We start from the raw sequence: 19,344 nt of genomic DNA, 5'->3' as shown, positions 1-19,344 counted from the left end.
AATTTTTATAAATACATAGGCTGAAATTGAGCTTGAGAAACTTCAGTCTTTCTCAAACAGTTCATTAAGATGAAAACATTGCTTTCTTTCTTTTGTATTAGTGCTAATAGCTCTTGTTCTGCTTGGACGGTTGTTGGAAGGGCTACTTTAGGCTGTGTACTTGCATATCCTGTCCCTCCTTGTCAATCTATATTCTTCTATCCTCTGAAATGAAATACGTCTCTTCACCATCTTACCTATCTTTTCCTTTCTCTTTCTTAATGATCAGAGACATATTTTTAAAAGATTTTTCTTTCTGTGCCAGGTTTGGTCATGATAAAATCCTTCACATATTTCAAAGTGTGGTAACACAATTTAGAAACTTTGAGTGAGAACCCACTCTAAAGCTTTCAAGAATGACCTCATGATTTACTCTCACTTTAATACAGTAACTACAGCTTTTCTGTATTGACATACCACACTTGTCTAAGTTACGAAGCTGCATTGTAACCATGCACGTAGATTCTTCACAGATTACACGTGTGTACCACACACAGATTCAGTCTGTGCTTCCTCTTTCTTCACTTTTGACCTCTGACTATGCCATCTGTGGAATTGAAGGCTATTAAAAGTATAGAGAACTGGATTAGCCCTTCTGAAAAGATGGCAAAAATTTTTTAAGAGGAGACTGCTCTGATTATCTATCTCATCAAATGACTAGATTGCTCAAATAATTATGTCTGTTCATATGAGAAGTCTTTTTTTAACTTATTATTTTCTCTGTTTATACTTGTTATCTCCCAATTCTCTTATTACCTAACCAGTATTCCAGTCATGACTGTAATGCCACTTGTATCCTTCATACTGAACACCAACTTAAATGCACTTGCCTAAATGTTTTGCTTATAACTCAACACAAACTAGACAGAAAATGGAGAATTAAGTCAAGTTGCTCTATTGAAATAGAGTTTGGCCGGGTGCAGTGGCTCACTCCTGTATTCCCAGCACTATGGGAGGCAGAAGTGGGTGGTTGCTTGAGCTCAGGAATTCCAGACCATCCTGGCCAACATGACAAAACCTCATCTCTACTAAAAATACAAAAAAATTAATCGGGCTTGGTGGCACAGGCCTGTAGTCCCAGCTACTTGTTTGATCCTGAGAGGTGGAGGTTACAGTGAGCCGAAATCGTACCACTGCATTCTAGCCTGGGCAACAGAGTGAGACTGTGTATGATGAAATAGAGTTTGGCCACTGGGCGTGGTGGTTCATGCCTATAATCCCAGCACTTTGGGAGGCTGAGGAGTATTGCTTGAAGCAAGGAGTTTGAGATCAGCCTGGGCAACATAGTGAGACCCTGTCTGTACAAAACATTTTTATAAATTAGCTGGGTGTGGTGGCATGCGCCTGTAACACCAGCTACTCAGGAGGCAGAGGTAGGAGGATCACTTGATCCCAGGAGGTCAAGGCTGCAGCGAGCTGTGATCACACTACTGCACTTCAGCCAGGGTGACAAAGCAAGACCCTATCTCAAGAAAGAAAGAAATACATGTTGGTACCTGCACTGTTTCTTAATTTCATTCATTTGGTATAGGATTTTCATGATTTTTGCCCCACCTGATTATAACTACTTTTTGTTTAACCTAATATTTTCTTGGAATTTCATGCTTTTGTTTAAATAATTTACTTTTAAAGAAACTTTATACTACTAGTCAAACTAGAAAATCAATATGATGAACATAACTAGAAGATTAACTAGAACATTAATCTGGCTACTTAAACCTTCAAATGATTCTGAAGCTCAACTCTGTTTGTTAAAAAGGAGGATTAGCTGATACTAGCCGCACATTAAAATTTTCTTCTTGACATATTCAGAAGGATTGACAGATAATTGCAAAGAGTAACTTTTGTAGAATTTCATTAGTCAGAATAGGCTAAACTATATTGCCATAACAAACCATCTTTAAAATGGCAGCAGATTCATACAACAAATGTTGGTTTCTAATTCACCCAACAAATGTTGGCAACTCTCCAGGGCAGCTGTCCTTTATTGCTGCTTCAATCTTGTAGTTTCACTATCTCAACGTGAGACTTTCATCATGATTTTTCTGTCAGAGGAAGAGACACGCTGTAGAATCATGCAGGGACTATGTCACTTCTGCTTTTATTTCATTGGCCCAAACTAGTCTTCTAAACTGCACAACAGCTGGTAATTGTAGTCACCCCTCTGCCTAGAAGGGAATGGAGACCAGGATATTGGTGGGCACTAGTAATGCCCACTGTGCTATGTAATTCAGTGCTATTTACTGCCGTTTTTATGGATGATTTTAAATCATCTTTTACATCCTAAAATCAGTCCCATACCTTGAGGACAGTTTTTTGTTTTGTTTTCGAGACAGAGTGTCATTTTGTTGCCCAGGCTGAGTGTAGAGGCACCATCTTGGCTCATTGCATCCTCTGCTTCCCAGGTTCTAGCAATTCTGCTGCTGCAGCCTCCCGAGTAGCTGGGACTACAGGCATGCACCACCACTACACCTGGCTAATTTTTGTATTTTTAGTAGAGATGGGGTTTCGCCATGTTGGCCAGGCTGGTCTTGAACTCCTGACCTCAAGTGATTCACCTGCCTTGGCCTCCCAAAGTGCTGGGATTACAGGCGCAAGCCACCATGCCTGCCCAGGAAGAGTATTATAAATGAAATAATATAATATTTGAAATCAAAATATCAGGATATGAATCTGTGATCTACCACTTAATTACTGTAATCTTGGACAAGAGATCTTATGATTCTGTTTTCCCATCTGCAAAACAGGATTAATGTATTTTACATAGAAAAATTACAAAGGTCGAATGAGCTTAGGTAAAAATTTAAATCAAAGTATAAAATAGGCTGGGTGTGGTGGCTCATGCCTGTAATCCCAGCACTTTGGGAGGCCAGTGTGTGCGGATCACTTGAGGTCAGGAGTTCAAGACCAGCCTGGCCAACATGCTAAAACCCCGTTTCTACTAAAAAAAAAAAAAAAAAGAAAAGAAAAATTAGCCCGGCATGGTGGTGCACAGCTGTAATCCCAGCTACTCCAGAGGCTGAGGTAGGAGAATTGCATGAACCCAGAAGGTGAGGTTGCAGTGAGCCTAGATTGTGCCACTGCACTTCAGCCTGGGTGACAGAGTGAGACTCTGTCTCAAGAAAAAAAAAAAAGTAAGAGTCTCAAGAAAAAAAAAAGTATAAAATAAACTGTTACACAAATGATGTTATTTTATTTGTTGTTACATAGCTTTTTTTGAAAGTGAGGTAATTGTTTTTAGAGCTGTGTACCTCACATTAGAACTGGGCTCTAGCAAGAAGTTTTGCATCACTAACTAAAAGAAATAAGCCATCTATAAGACCCAACAGAATGATCCCATTTCATCGGTCTTTCTAAAACAAAATTTAGGGATGTTTTCTCTTCCATTTAAATACTCATTTTAAAAAAATTGTTACATTTAATTCTTATTTGAGTGCCAAATAAGATCAGAGCAAAATTAAAAGTTTGTATAAAGCTCTATAAGAAAACTACCGTCTATAGATGTAATGTTGGAAAAAGTTTTTAAACTTTTTTACTTGATAAACATTAAAATGGTATCATTAATTTTTAAAACAAGGCAAAGTGTGATGATATTTATTTTAATTGATTGAACTAAGTTAGAACAAACTAAATTCATAAGCCAGACATTGCTACAGATTTCTTATACACTGTTGGTATAAAGTCTAGCCACATATATCTGAAGTAACTTGATTTTCTAAGTCACTTGCTCCTGTCCCAACTTCTTTCTTAATTTTCTGGTAGAGTTTGTAAAGGAGTGCTATTATTTCTTCTTAAGGTAGTTGATAGGATTCACCAGTGGTGACAACTGAGACTGGGCTTTTTTGTGGTAAGATGTTTAATTACTAATTCAGTTTATTTACTTGTTATAAATCTATTCAGATTTTTCCATGTCTTAATGAATGAGTTTTGATAATTTGTGTCTTTCTGTGAATTTGCCCATTTCATCTAAGTTATCAAATTTGTTGGCTTAAAGTTGTTATTAATACGCCCTTATAGTCCTTTACGTTTCTGCAGAGTCAATAGTGATGGCCCCATTTTTATTCCTAATTCGATAGTTCATGTTTTGCTGTTTCTCTTTGTCAGTCTAGAGTAAGTTTTTTCTATTTTGTTTATCTTTTCAAAGAATTAAATTCTAGTTTCATCATTTTCCTCTGAAAAGCAAATAAGTTTATTTGCTATTTCATTGAGTTCTGCTTTAATCTTTATGGTTTTATTTTTCTGCCTGATTGGGGTTTAATTTGTGCTTTCCAAATTTTTAAAGACATAAGCTGTGAGCATGTTTTTCTCCAGTTATTTTTCAATTGTTGTAACCATAAAATTTTCATGAAACTTTAAAAGAAGATAAATTAGTGAAATTAATGGGTCTTCTGAAACAAGTTTCTTAAAATCACCTTATAATTCCAATTGTTAATAGAAAATTAACTTATATTAAACTCTGATGAGTTGGGGGGCATCTGCAATACATTTTTCTCTTTAAATTGTGTAGCCTATGTGTTGTCCCATTTTCATGGCACTTGGCTTTCTCCTGTTTGTATCATAGCTGTTCTTCTTCTGTCTTACCCCCGATTAAGTTCCTTTAGGCTGGACACTGTCTTAATTATGTTTGAATCCCCTGAAGCATTTCTTACTGCTCTGTGCACATGGTAGGAACACAGAAGCATTCATTGAATTGAAGGGAACAGCTCATATGTTTTATGGAATTGGTTTACAAATAGTTATTGCAGGTTTCTAACAAAATAATTTTCATTTAAACTATCATTATTTGTATGTGAAAATTTCATGTAGCACCAAATTTGCATTTTTAACACATCTGAGTTTTCATGTTTGTGAAGTATCCCAATACTCTCAGATGATTATACTAATCCTTAAAAAGTTATCATGATGCCTTTTTTCATATTTATTACATAGTAACATTTCTAGTAGAGAGTGGGGCCTTTGTTATGTCACATTTTTTATAAAATGTTTAAAGAAGGAGATAAAGATGAAAAATTAAATAGGAATGTCATAATTATTCTAGAGCTTTTAGCAATATTTGCCTGTGTATAAAATTATCAATTTATATTTCACAGCTATAACTTCTGAACAAGAAATTACTAAATACAGAAAAGCATTTAGCTCTGGTATCACAACCTCTTTATTTTAATCAGTAGAAAACTTTATTAATATATTTGTGATAATACATGTTTTGAAATTGTTACCTGCAGATAAATATGCTAGTATACCTTCTCAAATTCCATTATTTTTGCTATTTCTTTGTAGCAATTTGCTGTGTCACTATTAGTGTATAGTTATTTCATCCCTTATTGAATTATTTATATATTTTAAATGATGACATTTCAGTTATTTGGCTCTGGTTACTTTAGAGTTTTTGTTTTATTTTCATTATTAGGAAGTTAGTATAAAAGTCTTTAGGTGATAAGTACTTTCTTTAAAAGAATTTAATATTCACATTTTGCTGGGTGCAGGGGGCTCTCACCTGTAATCCTAGCACTTTGGGAGGCTGAGGCAGGAGGATTGCCTGAGTCCAGGAGTTTGAAACCAGCCTGAACAACATAGTGAGACCCTGTCTTTAAAAAAAAGAAAAAATTCTAGAATTTAATATTCAAATGCTAAATTTTCAATAGACTCAAAGTCAGAATATTTTCTCCACACTTAGCTCTGTATTATTTATGGTATATATTCTAGTGGGGACTCTGTTTATATTGAGACCATATGCTATGAGTTGTTGCTGACTAGGTAGATTTCAATATTTTTTAAATGGATATAATTGCTGTGTTAATCTTAAAAATGGTGAAACTATGTAATGTTGCCTTTTTGCTTAGATAAAATGAATCGTTTTTTCATTTCTACAGTTGTTCACTATGATAAATAGAGATAGGAAAGGTTCATATGAGAGTCCATAGTAGATAACTAGTGGCCACATACTAATTGATACTTGTATTGGTAAACAAAGTCATCTTTACTTTGCCACACTGCATACATGTTATATTTCCTTTATATTTGTATAAATCACAGAGAAATCAGATATCTAATAGTCTGTTTTCAGGAATGTATACATATACTATATCTCTAGCTACAATAATATACATTCACATTTAAATAAATGTGTTCCAATTATTTGACACTTCAGCATAAATTGGATATAAAACTACACACAACAGTTTTTATATGAAATTTGGAGTATATCGAGTAGGGAACTAAAAGGCATAACACATAGTATTGGGGAAGATAGAGGGAGATGAGAGGTTTATAAAACATGTACTTCATTTTTTATACTTACATAGAAGAAATAACTAGAAAGATACTTTGCAGCTGTGTATTAATTTATAATTGGTTTCAGAGAAGTATAGTTTTATTTGCATTATGAAGAGTCAGAAATTGTTTCTACAATAGACTAGGCTTTATTTGATAAAGATTATCATATCAAATTTTGATTTTCTGCATTGTATCTTTATTTTTGTTTTTTTCTTTTCTTTAGATAGTTACTTTCTCAGAAAACAGGGAATATGAATTATCATTTTTTTCCTCTTCACCATTTTTCACTTTTATCTACCCTGTGCCAAAATGTCAGATTCTACTGGTTTTTCCTTCTCTCTGTTTTTTTTTGTGCTTTATTTTATTTTTATTTATTGTTTTTGACCCCCCCACCATTTTACAGGAAATGAATAATTAAAAGGGAAAATCTCCTTGCATTTCCGCTTTCTGCAGGATGTTGCTTATGTCACCATTGAAGCACAACCATGAGAAATAGTTAATCAGCACATTAGATAGGGTAGGAGGATGCCCTTCCCACCTATTTCCAGATTTTAAACCTAACAGAGATCCAGGGTTAATAAGAAGGAAACAAAGAATGACACAAACACTATCTCTCCTTCTACCCTTCTTTCCCACTCCCACTACAGAAAATTCATGATATTCAAAGGTTTATTTTCTAGTAAATGTTTAGGAACTAAAATGTTATAAGATTCTGCATATGAAAGCTTTGTTAAAACTTTTTAAAATATAGTTTTCTCTTTCCAGATAAATTTCTCAATGTTTCTCTCTACTTCTTTACAATTCTATAGTTCAAATCTTTTCTTTCTATGTTGCTTCAAAGAGTTTTACAATTTACCTCTTATTTTTAGATCTTTGATCCATTTTGAGTTAATATTTTATATGACGTAAGATAAGGATCTAACCTTACTCTTTTGCATATTCAGTTTCCTCAAAACCATTTGTTGAAAAGACTGTCCTTTTCCCACTAAATGGTATTAGTACCCTTGTCAAAAATTATTGATGATACGGTTTATTTCTGGCCAGCCTTTTCTATTCCATTGGTCTATATGTCTGTCTTTATGCCAGTACCATACTGTTTAGACTACTATAGCTTTGTAGTAAGTTTTGAAATCAGAAAGTGTGAGAAATCCAAGTTTATTATTTTTTTCAAGATTGTTTTGACTATTTAGGTTCCCTTGAGATTTCACATGAATTTTAAGATGGATGTTTCTATTTCTGGGGAAAAAAAAGTCATTGAAAGTCGTTGGGATTTTGATAGGGATTGCATTGAATCTATAGATCACTTGGGTGGTGTACCATCTTAATATTGTCCCCCAGTCCATGAAGAATGGATGCCTTTTCATTTATTTGTACCTTCTTTAATTTCTTTCAGCAATGTTTTATAGTTTTTGGTGCACAAGTCCTTTGTTTCCTTGATTAAGTTTATGTCTACATATTTTTGTTGTTGTTGTTGTTGCTATTTTAAATTGAACTGTCTCCTTAGGTTTTTTTTCTCAGATTGTTCATTGTTAGTGTATAGAAATACAACTAACTTTTGTGAGTTGATTATATATCCTGCAACTTTACCGAATTTGTTTATTAGTTCCAGCAGGTATTTTTCTGGAGTCTTTAGGGTTTTCTACATATAAGTTGTCTTCTGCAAACAGATAATTTTACTTCTTTCTACTTTGGATGCCTTGTATTTCTTTTTCTTGCCTGCACAAACATTTTTATTTTCCTACCACACTGGACAATTAATGTTTATTAAGTTATCTTCAGGTTAACTTTACTAAATATACTTTATAATCTCAAATCCAACTTTGTGAAAATACTTTCTTGGTACTTTTATTGTTCTGCCTATCTTTATATTTATCTTTCATTTTACATTTTCTTGATCTTTGCTTTCATTTGGTCTGCCTCCATACTGTTCTCTCTGTATATTCTTATCTGAGTCTTCTGCCAGTTTCCTCCTAAAAAATCCCTTCTGCTATGAAACATTTACTAAAGACAATACCTCAGTAATTATTTATTATTTTAATGCCGTTATATTTCTTTGGACTAGATATACTTCAACATTATCTACAGCATTCCAGCATACAGAGGAACCTCGATAGGTAGATTTTCTCTTTTCACCATTAGCATTCCTGTGTGATGAATCTGATTGCTCTTATCCTCCCTCAACCACCTGCCTCCCAAGTGATCATGGGAAGAATTAGTGAGTATAGATAGTATTGTTATTTCTTCAAAATAGACCCCATATGGTTAATACTTTATAACTTAGGACTCTTTAAAAAACAACAACAACAACAACAACAACACAAGAGTTAAATCGGTAAAAGAATGACTGAAAAGAAATTCTAATAGCCAGGCGTGGGTGGCTCATGCCTGTAATCCCAGCACTTTGGGAGCCTGAGGCAGGCAAATCTTTTGAGCCCAAGGAGTTCCAGACCAGCCTGGGCAACATGGCAAAACTCTGTTTCTACCAAAAAAAAAAAAGAAATAATGAAAATTACCCAAGCATGGTAGCACATGACTGTGGTCCTGACTACTCGGAAGGCTGAGGTGGGAGAATCACTTGAGCCTGAGAGGAGGAGGTTGCAGGTTGCAGTGACCTGAGATCACACCACTGCACTCTCGCCTGGGCAACAGAGCCAGACCCTGTCTCACAAAAAAAAAGAAAAAAGAAAAGAAATTCTAACTTTACCACACATGTTGATACTGTCACAGATGAGGCCTTGATTTGTATTTCATTACAGCTTTTTTCTTAAGAAAATTTTCTTAATGAGCAGTTTGCATGTGGTGTTTGTGGATTCTCTAATCCAGTGTTCACAAACTTTAGTGTGCCATACGATCACCTGCAGGGCTTGCTGAATACAGATTGCTGGGCCCCCACCTTCCAGAGTGTCTGACCCAGCTTATCTGGGGTGAGGCCTGATCATTTGCATTTCTGACAAATTCCCAGGTGATATTATACTGCTGGTCCAGGCACCACATTTTGTGAACCCATGGTCTAAAGAATACTGTTTAACTTCCATTCTGTATCACATATTTATTGTTGTCTAACTTAGACCATTTTGATTTGGATACTCTACTAAGGCATAACATATTGTATTTTCTTCAACATGATTCCCTTCTCAATTAAAAAATAATTGGTGATATCACTGTTCTCATCCCCTTAGACATCTTTGTTTTACTACCCCCATGCCTCAACATATATGCACGGTTCAGACTTCCAAATCATGCTGAATCTGTGATGACAACAGCAAAAACAATAATAACAGCTGTTGTTTTTAGAACGTTTATTCTGGGCTAGGTACTGTTTTGAGGATTTTATTTGAATTAATATAATCCTCACAAATTGTCTTTGATATTATTAGCCCAAAATAACTGATGAAAGGAAACAAACACAGAAAGGTTGTTACAGCTAGAAAAAAAATGAATGAAATAGGACTCTAATGTAAGCATTCTGGTTTCAGAGCCCTTACCCTTAATTCCTGCACTCTCAAATTCCTCACTAATGTGCTGCCATGTTATGCTGTCTCTATAGTATGTCTGAAACTACTTTCTTACTTTGTTTTCTGTAGCCATAGCCCTCACTAGTCCATGTATTAATAAACTTAATAAGTGAGCTATATCACTGTATCCAAGCACTGTGCTTAAATACTTATACATGTTTGGAATTAGTTAAGCCTCATAACAATACTGTGACTTTATGAGGAAACTGAGGCTTGGTAAGGCTAAATAACTTGCCTAATTTCTTACTATTAATATATGCTAGAATCAAGACCTAGATTTTTCAGATCACTCTACTTAACCTCTAAGCTGATATGCATTCATCTGCTCAACCTCTGCCAGATTCTGTAAGTCAAGTCATTGAGGGCATAAGAATCGATGTTCCCAGTGTCAGTTCCAATCACTTATTTGTGCAGTAGTTTCTGTTATGTCTTACATCACAATAAAATGCCAAGTTTGGGCTTTAGATTGTTCCTACCCATCTCATCTCAACCACTTTCTTTCTTCTTTTAACTATCAGAGAAAGCCTTTTAATGTGGAATTCTCTTACGTGAATCATCTTATGTACCATTTTTTACAGTGAAGCATATTAAAATTCCAGGCTTCCAGGTAAAACATTATGCCCCATCTTCCAACTGGCCCTTCTATGTTCTCCACCAAGCAATATTATGACTATTGTTCAACTTATCATATCTGTGATTGTCCCTGCTGTGTTTGACTTACAAATGACACTAGTTTTCTGTGACTTGGATGAGAACACCATTATCATCTACCTTATAAAACAGTTTAACTTTATTATTAGACATGCACAGTACCCCATGGATGAGGGAAGAGGTGAAGAGTAGATAGAAGAAAGAATTAAATGTCTCCTGTGAGCTATAAAGATAACCTCAGTTGGAATTTCCTGAGAAGGGAAAATAAAGAAGTTGGTATACATCGAGCTTCATAGATCTAAAATAACTCTCTTTGCTGGAGAATTGTGTATTTTAGTAAGAGGTTTTATTTTTTTTCCTCTGCCAGATCTATTTAACTTCTGATTAACACCATATAGTCCATACTGTCTTCACAGTCTTCAGCTATTTCCTTTTTTCTGTATGATCTCTAGAACCCTGATCTCTTCCCTTGACTTCATCTCATAATTCTTGTACACGCCTCATACCTCCCTTAAGTTCTCCTGCCATCCTTCACTTTTTTTCTTACATTTCTACCTTAAGTTTCTGGTCTGTCTACTAGCCCTAAATTTCATTATTAAAAAAATGTTTTTAAGATTTTAAGATATATAGAGTCCCTTGAGCAGGGACCTGTGCTGTCTTTGTCAGAACTCAGCAGGTAAAACAGTTACTCTGATGCCATGACAATGCTTTAATAAAATTCTAGTAAAGGACTTAAGAGCTTTAAGGATTAAATTTTACTATATAATCATTTTTCCTATACTAAGCAGTATTGAATAAATAAACTGTTTCATTATTTTTAAATCTGTTGGTGAAATTATAATGAAAGAGATTCTAATATTGGCTATTAGTAGCCTGCATATATACATATAAATCACTTGAGATCTTTATTTGTAATAATGATTTTTAAAAACAGGCTCAAGCCTCACACTCATAGCAAAGGTGAGAGTTCTGCTATTCCAAACCTTGCTTTTGACAGAACCGTACTGTTAGGACTCTTAATGTTAGGTCTTTGTTGCCATGGAGACAGTAACAGGCTTTATTATTATTTTTTAACATACACTGAAAATATACATACCCTAAGGTGTAAAGCGTGACTTAGTTGTCTGTTGGTTTTGAGTACTGACACATTTTGAAAATAGTTTCTATATACTTTTAATACTTGATTTTTATCCTTCAAAGAAAATGAAGGAGATTTCTGACCATTGTGATAACAGAGTTGTATATTACTTTTTACAGGGTCTTTTAGGAATAACGTAGAATCTCTTGTGGGTCAGTAATGGATGAGGACTTTGACGAATATGCAGAAACTTTTGAGAAAAGTAATGTGATCTTAGACACATGTCTTGGCCGCCTGTGATTATGACACTAATATATAATACAAACAAATCAATTTCAGATTCAACTAATACTTTTGTGCCAGTACTGTGCTAAGCACTGTAACCCTATTATAGTTTATTTAATAGAACTCAGTTTGAAAGCACCTAAGCAATCCTCATATTTTAACTTTTACAATAACTGATTATTCGAATGTGTATCAATAGCATTTCTGAATTTTCCCTCCTAAAAATTAGTAAATAAAATGTATACATACTTTCAATAAGTAAAACTTTCAATTCATGAGTTATACTTTATTCCTTACAAGAATGAATGGATTCCATGGCATGAGATGTTAATATTCCATAGGTATCATAATTAAATTGGTAACTAAATCACATGTCTTTAGCTTCTAGTGTCAAACTAGCAGGGCCTAGTTAATACTTTAGTCCACCAGCAGTTTTGACTTCTTACATTAATAGCTGAGAAGTAAGGTAATTGATTTTCTTGTTAAGCTACGTAGATTAGGCCTGATGGCTTATATTTAACCCTACTTATGGTGTTTATCATGACCAAGTATTAGAGTAGTTATTTCTGGATAACAAAAACCTTTTGGTTACAGTTATTATAAACAAAACCTTGAAACATAGTCCTGTGCTTTCCTTAGTTAACATCTGTATTTAATGGCAAAAGAAGCCAAAGTAAGAAAGCTCTTTGCTTTATAAAGAGAGAGAAATAAGGTAACAGACAATCACAATTTATACTAATAGTTTTGAATATTAGATTTTAGCTTTTCCAGTTTTCAGTGACTTTTAGCAAGACCCATCTCCTCTATGAAGAATGCAGTTAGTTTTTTTTTTTTTTTTTCTGGCTCAAAAAATAGGGTAACCTGATCTGAGTCTGACAGAGTGTGTCGTTCATTTAAGTGCTTCCATCTGTTGCCTGCTGTTCCCCTTACTCATGACCCCTCTATGTTTCTCTCTTTCCCTTTTTCCTTCTCTTTCCCTGTTTCTCTCCCTTCCTTTCTCTTTCTTTCTGTCTTGCTCTCTCTGTCTCTTGCTTGCTCTCTCTCTCTTTTTGTTCTTAGCCCCTCTGAGGAAGGCAAAGTTTGTTGAGAGCCCACGAATTCCAGAATCCGAGCTTGGCTCACCAACCCTCACTTCAGCTCAGAAACTGGACGTGGATGCATACTGCCCTGGTAAGCATGCATGCAAAGTGTCTGCTTTGAAAGAGGGAGGATTGGATCAGGCCCATCCAGCAGAGCAGTGTTTTGCATGTATACTACTCATAAAAACATGTTACCTCTTTTGCAACGGATTGCCTATTCTTCTTAATAGAACATAGTTTTTACTGAATGCCCTGTTTTGACTTTGATACAATAATGAGAGTAAGTATTGAAAATAATTTCAAAGGTAATTTTCAAAAGAATTAAAATAATTTTGGTAGATAAGTAGTTTTAGGTAAGTAGGGTTACTTTTGTGATTTGAGATACTTGAAGAAATTTTGCTGTGGCCATGTGCAAACAGAAATGTTGAAGATGTGAATAAGAATATTCATTCAACACTAGACACAAAAGTGTTCTATGCAACACTTTTGCATACAACCTTTATGCCTAATTCCTGTTGGATTTCTGGTGATTATAGAAAATACTTGTGATGCTGGAAACATTAAACTTGAATTAGAAAAGAAATATAGGTTTCCGAGATGGACTCCTTTTGGATACAGATACTTACTTTTAGAAATACCTCTTGTGAATGGCCTGTAAACACATGTGAGAGTTCACTAAAACCCTTCTTGTGTGGGAGCCAAACTGAGAAAGACTCATTATCAATGCTTAGATTCTTTCAAACTTAGATGAGTTGCCTGGCAACATCCTTTACACTCTCTCTACAGTGAGTCTATAGAGCTGTGTCAGAAATGTTCACAGCTCTAGCTGAGTATACAGATTAGAGCATTAGTAAAGGAAGGACCTTGGAAGACTTGGTTTTAGGTCTTTTGTTTATTCCTGCTTATTAAAATTGATGTTAAACCACAGTGAATACAACTACTACATATTTACAGCATGAGGGGTCAGCAGAGTAAAATGATTCCTAGTTCTGGGGAAGGTATCAGTATCTGTGATCTGAAATGTCAGTATAATATACCTTCGAAGCCAGATGAGACATAGTAAAACAAAAAACAAAACAGTAGGAGAAAATTTGGGCCAAACCTCATAAAATGAGAGACGTTTCATTTTATGAGTCAATTTTGAATACTGAAAGACCTTGGGGATTTTGCTTTCCTTCGGGGTATTGAAATGGCTTCATCCACTCTTACAGATAACCATTCTTTTCTAAATCAATCACAGTTTTGTATTAGGAACCAGCTTTTCTGTTTCCAAAAGGAACAAAGTAGTTCTTTAAATGGTACTATAGCACACGATTAGAAGAATCTTTCATGTTTTGAGGTATTGTCATGCTTCTTGGGCAGTCGAATATTGTACTTTGCATTTCTTCATGCAAATTTTAGTGTTATAAAGTAAAATAAGTGTGCTAATTTTCTATCCCTTTCTTGAGTTTTAGAAGGAAAACCCTATCAGAGGCCTTTTCTTTTCCAGATTTGCAAGTCAGAATGACTGTCATGGGGGCCTAATCTTTCACTTCCTGATTGCCCATCTGACATCTTTAATCTAATCTAAAGCTAAAGTCTTATTCAGGTGATTATTTATGTATATTTTCCACAGGCATGAATTCTTTGTTGAATTAGAATTAAACTAAAGCTCGGTTATGATTTTTAGAAAGCAAGGAAGAAACTAAAACACAATATCAAAGTGCTGCTAAAAAAGTCTTTCCTTTTCTTATCTGAAACAATTTTAAAGCATAGAAACTTTATAGTGATTTGCTCGTTTCTAATCAAGTTATTAGATGCTCTGAAAATTAGTTTCTACCAAGATAAGAATGGTAACCTGAGGATTGAAGCTATTACCTCTACATAGTATCAAAAATTAACAATAACCAAATGAATTGATGAGTATACTCACAAACCAAAAAGATTTTGCATTTTTTCATGCAAATTTTAGTATTATAAAGTGAAATAATACTTAATTTTTGAATTTCTTTCACATAGGATATACTAACACCACTGATGATATTTTATTGTACATTCATACAGAGTAATACAGTTAAGGCTACTAGTGTTCTGATACCTTCTTGTCTGCCTGCTTTATTCATTATCACCTGAAAATTTAGGAAAATACTTTGTCTCCCAGAGGCAACAATCACAAACTGAAGGTTAGAGCAGTGGTTTTCAAACTTTAACTTACTTCAGAATTACCTGGAAGATTTGTCCAAATGCAGATTGGTGGGCCCCCAGAATTTCTTACTCAGTAGGTCTGGAGTGGGTCAAGAATTTGCATTTCTAACAAAATCTCAGATCATACTGAAGCTGCTGTTTGAGATTCTATGCTTTGAGAACCAATTGGGTTACAGGGCTGCTGCAGGCTGCTCACTGTACAGTCATTGTTCAGTGGTTCAGTGAACAATGCTGAAAGTCTTTGGGGTTCCTTCTACCACTATTGATATCTGGGGAGTAACTGCCAGTGTTGTTTCTGTGTTATCTATACTTAAACCTTTTGGTAACTTTTGTGTCTGAGAAATGGACTTATATATTTTTCTTGGTATGTCTTTTTGTACCTGACATCTGTGTACCCATGTCTAACTTTTCTGTGTTGTCCTGCATGTAAAAGGAAATTGTGGATCAAACCAAACCAATTCACTGATGGTTAAGTCCAAAAGTGTAGGGAAAGCTACTCTGGAGTATAGCTGTTGAGCTGGAACATTAAATTGAGTGATTCATTATATAGCATTATCTTCTATAATATCTAATTAAAGGTTTACTGTTCCTCAAGTTACATTTGTTGTATGCAAAAAATGTGGGAAAAATACAATCAAACAGTATGTTTTGATTCTGCAGCTACAACTGCGGAGATAATCGATGGTGTTAAGTAAACTACCAGAATAAAGGGGATGTTCCGGGAATTGTGTGTGTTAATTGTCTCACAGTGGGGAAACTAAGATCTAGAGAATTCAAGTGATTTGTCTAGGGTCACAAGCAGGATTTATTGTTCAATTCTTGAAGTGGACACAATATAGTCCAAAAATATATTGCCCTCTAATCCTGTCACTGTGTAAATTCCACGAGCATTCCTTACTGTCCTTAGATTTAAAAGCAGAAAATTCAGTTAAGTATGAGATAGAGTCATATTCTATTTTTATGAAAAAGGGTAACCAACTGTTAGTGATTTCAATAAAGCAATTTCCAAAATAAGAAAATAGATTCATCCTACACTCTATCACTTTTCTATCTACAGTATTACTTATTAGGTGTGTGATTTGGGGCAAGTCACTTAACCTTTCTACCTGTTTCTTCATCTGTAAAAATAGAGATGATAATTTTAAATCAGTTTAATATATATAAAGCACTTAGAAGAATGCTTGGCTCATAGTCAGTGCTCATAAATGTTAGTTGATTTTATTATTTTTGCAGTGATGATCCTAAGGTATAAGACAAGGTCTTAATCAGAAAAAATACTTAAAGGTGTAGGGTCATTTTTTGTTAAATGTGTCCTGTTGCATTTCAATTCTGATTTTTCTCTGATGAATCTTATGGTCTGGAGCATGTCACTTAACTTTTCCGTTCCACAGTCTCCTGTCACAGCAACATTATTTCTATAATTTAACAAATTATGCTTTTATATAGATACATGAATATATATTCATAGGAAAAAATTTCTAGAAGAGTACACCAAACCGTACCACTGGTTGCCTAAGGAGGGGGAGACTTTGAATTATTGGAAAGTTAGAGTAGGATTGTTGTGAGATAATGTTAGTTAGCAGAGATTATATCTGGTTGGTGGCATTACAGGTGGTTTTAATTTTCTTTCTTGGGCAGCATGTATTAGTGAATAAGAGCTTATGTTCTGGAGTTAGATCTAGGTTTAATTTTTTTCTCTTCCACCTACTAGCTGTGTGACTGATAAAAATAGACCTATCTTAAAAAAAAAACAAAAACAGCAAAAGAAACAACCTATTATCTCATAGGATTGTTACAGAGATTAAGTGAAATATAATGTATATGCCACATGCTTAGCTCAGGCAAAATAAACAAGACATTAGCACCCTTTCTGTTACTCATCATCATCATCATTATACTTTTCTGCATTTTCTAAAATTTCTACAATGAACTTCTGTTGAAAATTTTCAGTAATCTGATGACACTAAATGATGGTGATACTCTTTTTATTTTAGTTTTTTAAGTGTTTCTGTTTCACATTATAATATAAAATTTCTAGTATAGAAGTGACCTTTGACACAGATAATGGTAGGCCAAGTTGACAGTTTTATAGGACTTTTGACTATATGTGCATGAAAGGTTAAGGGCCAAAGCCCACACCAGTCTTGAAATAGGCAGGCTTTTATCAACACCAAATATATTCAGAGGAATTTGAGATTAATCTTTTTATATGGATTCTTTTAAATCTCTTAAAAAACGGTAGTGTCTTTCAAAGGACAGTGTTATTTAGGGTGACAGCAAAATTAGCATATATTTAAAACTCAAAAAGAGAAAACAGTTTGATTACAGTTAGTGCATATTCACATTTGTATATATTCTGCACCTGTAAAATTTTTTTTCATTTGGATTTTTTATCTGTATTGTACATTCTATAGCATAAGTACAAGCCATTGTAAGCAAAGTGTTTTATTTAAAGTGAGTAGTTCCTTGAACTGTCTTTTCCCAACTCCTGTATAGTCATGGTCATTTCCATTAAAATCAAAGGATGATTTTTTTTTTCATTTTCTTTCTTCCATTTAAAAAATTTCCGAGAACATTATAAAATGTTATCTTTATCCTAAATAATTAACCATGCTTCTTTGGTTTTGCTACAAACTATGTGTTTGTACATAAAATCTTCTGTATGATTTTGCATTGTCCTATGAGTACCAAGAGCCTTTTCCTCCTGTTTCATATCTTTTGTTATATTGTGTTTGTATTCTGCTTTATTGTAAATACAGTAAGTATGAAACAGAATTTTTAACCTGAGAAATTGATGAGCTTTGGGGGGAGTCTTAGCCCTTTAAAATGATAAGTAAAAACTTGCTACATGTACATATGTACTTTTTCCAATCACAGGTTCTCAAGACAGTTGGTAACCTCCCTTGCACCAAATAAAAAGAAAGAAGAAATGCTATTGTAAAGGTTGAAATGGAAAAAAAAAAAAAAGCGCCTGTTAATTATTAGAACAACAAGAACAAAAAGCTAAAAGTTGTATAGTGGATAGACTTGAGAGGAGAATGAAAAAGGAAATAATAGAACTATGGGATTGGCCTATCAGGATATGAAGTCTGAAGTAGAGATTAGGAGACAAATGGAACAGAAATAAGTTGTGTATTAGAAGTATGAGATAATGCCTTATTACTGGTTATGGAAATAAGCATAAGAACTAGAATATGAATGTAAATGGCTTTTCTTCCCCACACTTTCCTATCCATGTAAGTTCTTTTTTTTTCTCTCTCTCTCTCTCTTTACACAGAGATGAGATCTCCCTATGTTGCCTAGGCATACTGCAACCACCAACTCCTGGGCTCAAGCAACCTTCTGCCTCAGCCCCCTGAGTAGCTGGGACTACAGACTCATGCCACCACACCTGTTTAATTTTTACTTTTGTAGAGACAGGGTCTCACAATTTTGCATAGGCTGGTTTCGAACTCCTGGCCTCAAGTGATTCTCCCACCTGGGCCTCCCTCAGCACTTTTGCTGAGATGATAGGCGTGAGCCACCATGCCCACCCTACTTTGAACATTTTTAGTTGTTTTCCTGATCTTTAGTTTTTCATTGTTTGTGATGTGAGTTTTAATCTTCTGTAGTTAATGAAATTTTAGGAAGGGGATCGGGGACAATTGTGTTCCTCTTTGGTGGGTACAGTTTCTAGGTAGATAAGGGAACTTCAGAGAACAGCCTCATCCTATACTTTGGGAGAGGCAGAAGATTGAGACAGGAAGTGGGAGGGGAGGCCAGAAAGCCCTTGAGGCTGCTTCTTTAGTTCAGCATGTCAAGGGACCATATTTTGGGGTATGATTTTCTGTGCCCCAGCATTTAGAAGATTAATAATCTCATCACACTAACTTTTAGATAACTTTTCTAAGGTGTTTTACATCACAAAATCTGAAGGCTTGGCCTCTGAATGTGGTGTTTAGATCCGTAATTTAGTTAGATATCCAAAGGGGCAATATTTTCATTAACTGTAAAACCATTTTAACTTTCAGCTTTTGAAGAAGTAAAATGTTCTGGTTTAGAGTAAAATGCCAGTGGTTTAGAGCCAGACTGCCTGTGTTCATATACCATTTCTGCTACTTACTACTTGTGTGACTTTGGGCAAATTACTTAACCATGATTTGTTAATTTCCTAATTTCCCTCTGTAAAATGGGGATGATAATATTACCTATATCACAGGAAGGTTGTAAAGATATGACATATTAAAATATGTAAAAT

The 19,344-nt window shown here is 34.6% G+C and overlaps 1 protein-coding gene across 12 annotated transcripts in view; it reads left to right on the top strand.

Moving 5' to 3' along the window:
* Window positions 1–19,344, top strand: part of TANC2 (tetratricopeptide repeat, ankyrin repeat and coiled-coil containing 2) — a 473,014-nt gene that overhangs the window by 182,580 nt on the left and 271,090 nt on the right. For 6 of the 12 annotated variants that reach the window (XM_055386900.2, XM_019028168.4, XM_055386898.2 and 3 more), the window contains one exon: window positions 12,904–13,014. The exons of the other annotated variants lie outside the window; for them this stretch is intronic. In XM_055386900.2, coding sequence (XP_055242875.2) covers window positions 12,904–13,014 — 111 coding nt within the window. The remainder of the gene's footprint in view (window positions 1–12,903; window positions 13,015–19,344) is intronic. 12 annotated transcript variants of the gene reach the window in all.

This window comes from Gorilla gorilla, chromosome 4 (genome assembly GCF_029281585.2).
Source record: "Gorilla gorilla gorilla isolate KB3781 chromosome 4, NHGRI_mGorGor1-v2.1_pri, whole genome shotgun sequence".
NCBI lineage: Eukaryota > Metazoa > Chordata > Mammalia > Primates > Hominidae > Gorilla > Gorilla gorilla.
The sequence above is the reverse complement of the archived record's forward strand: the minus strand, read 5'-3'. Positions and strand labels throughout refer to the sequence as shown.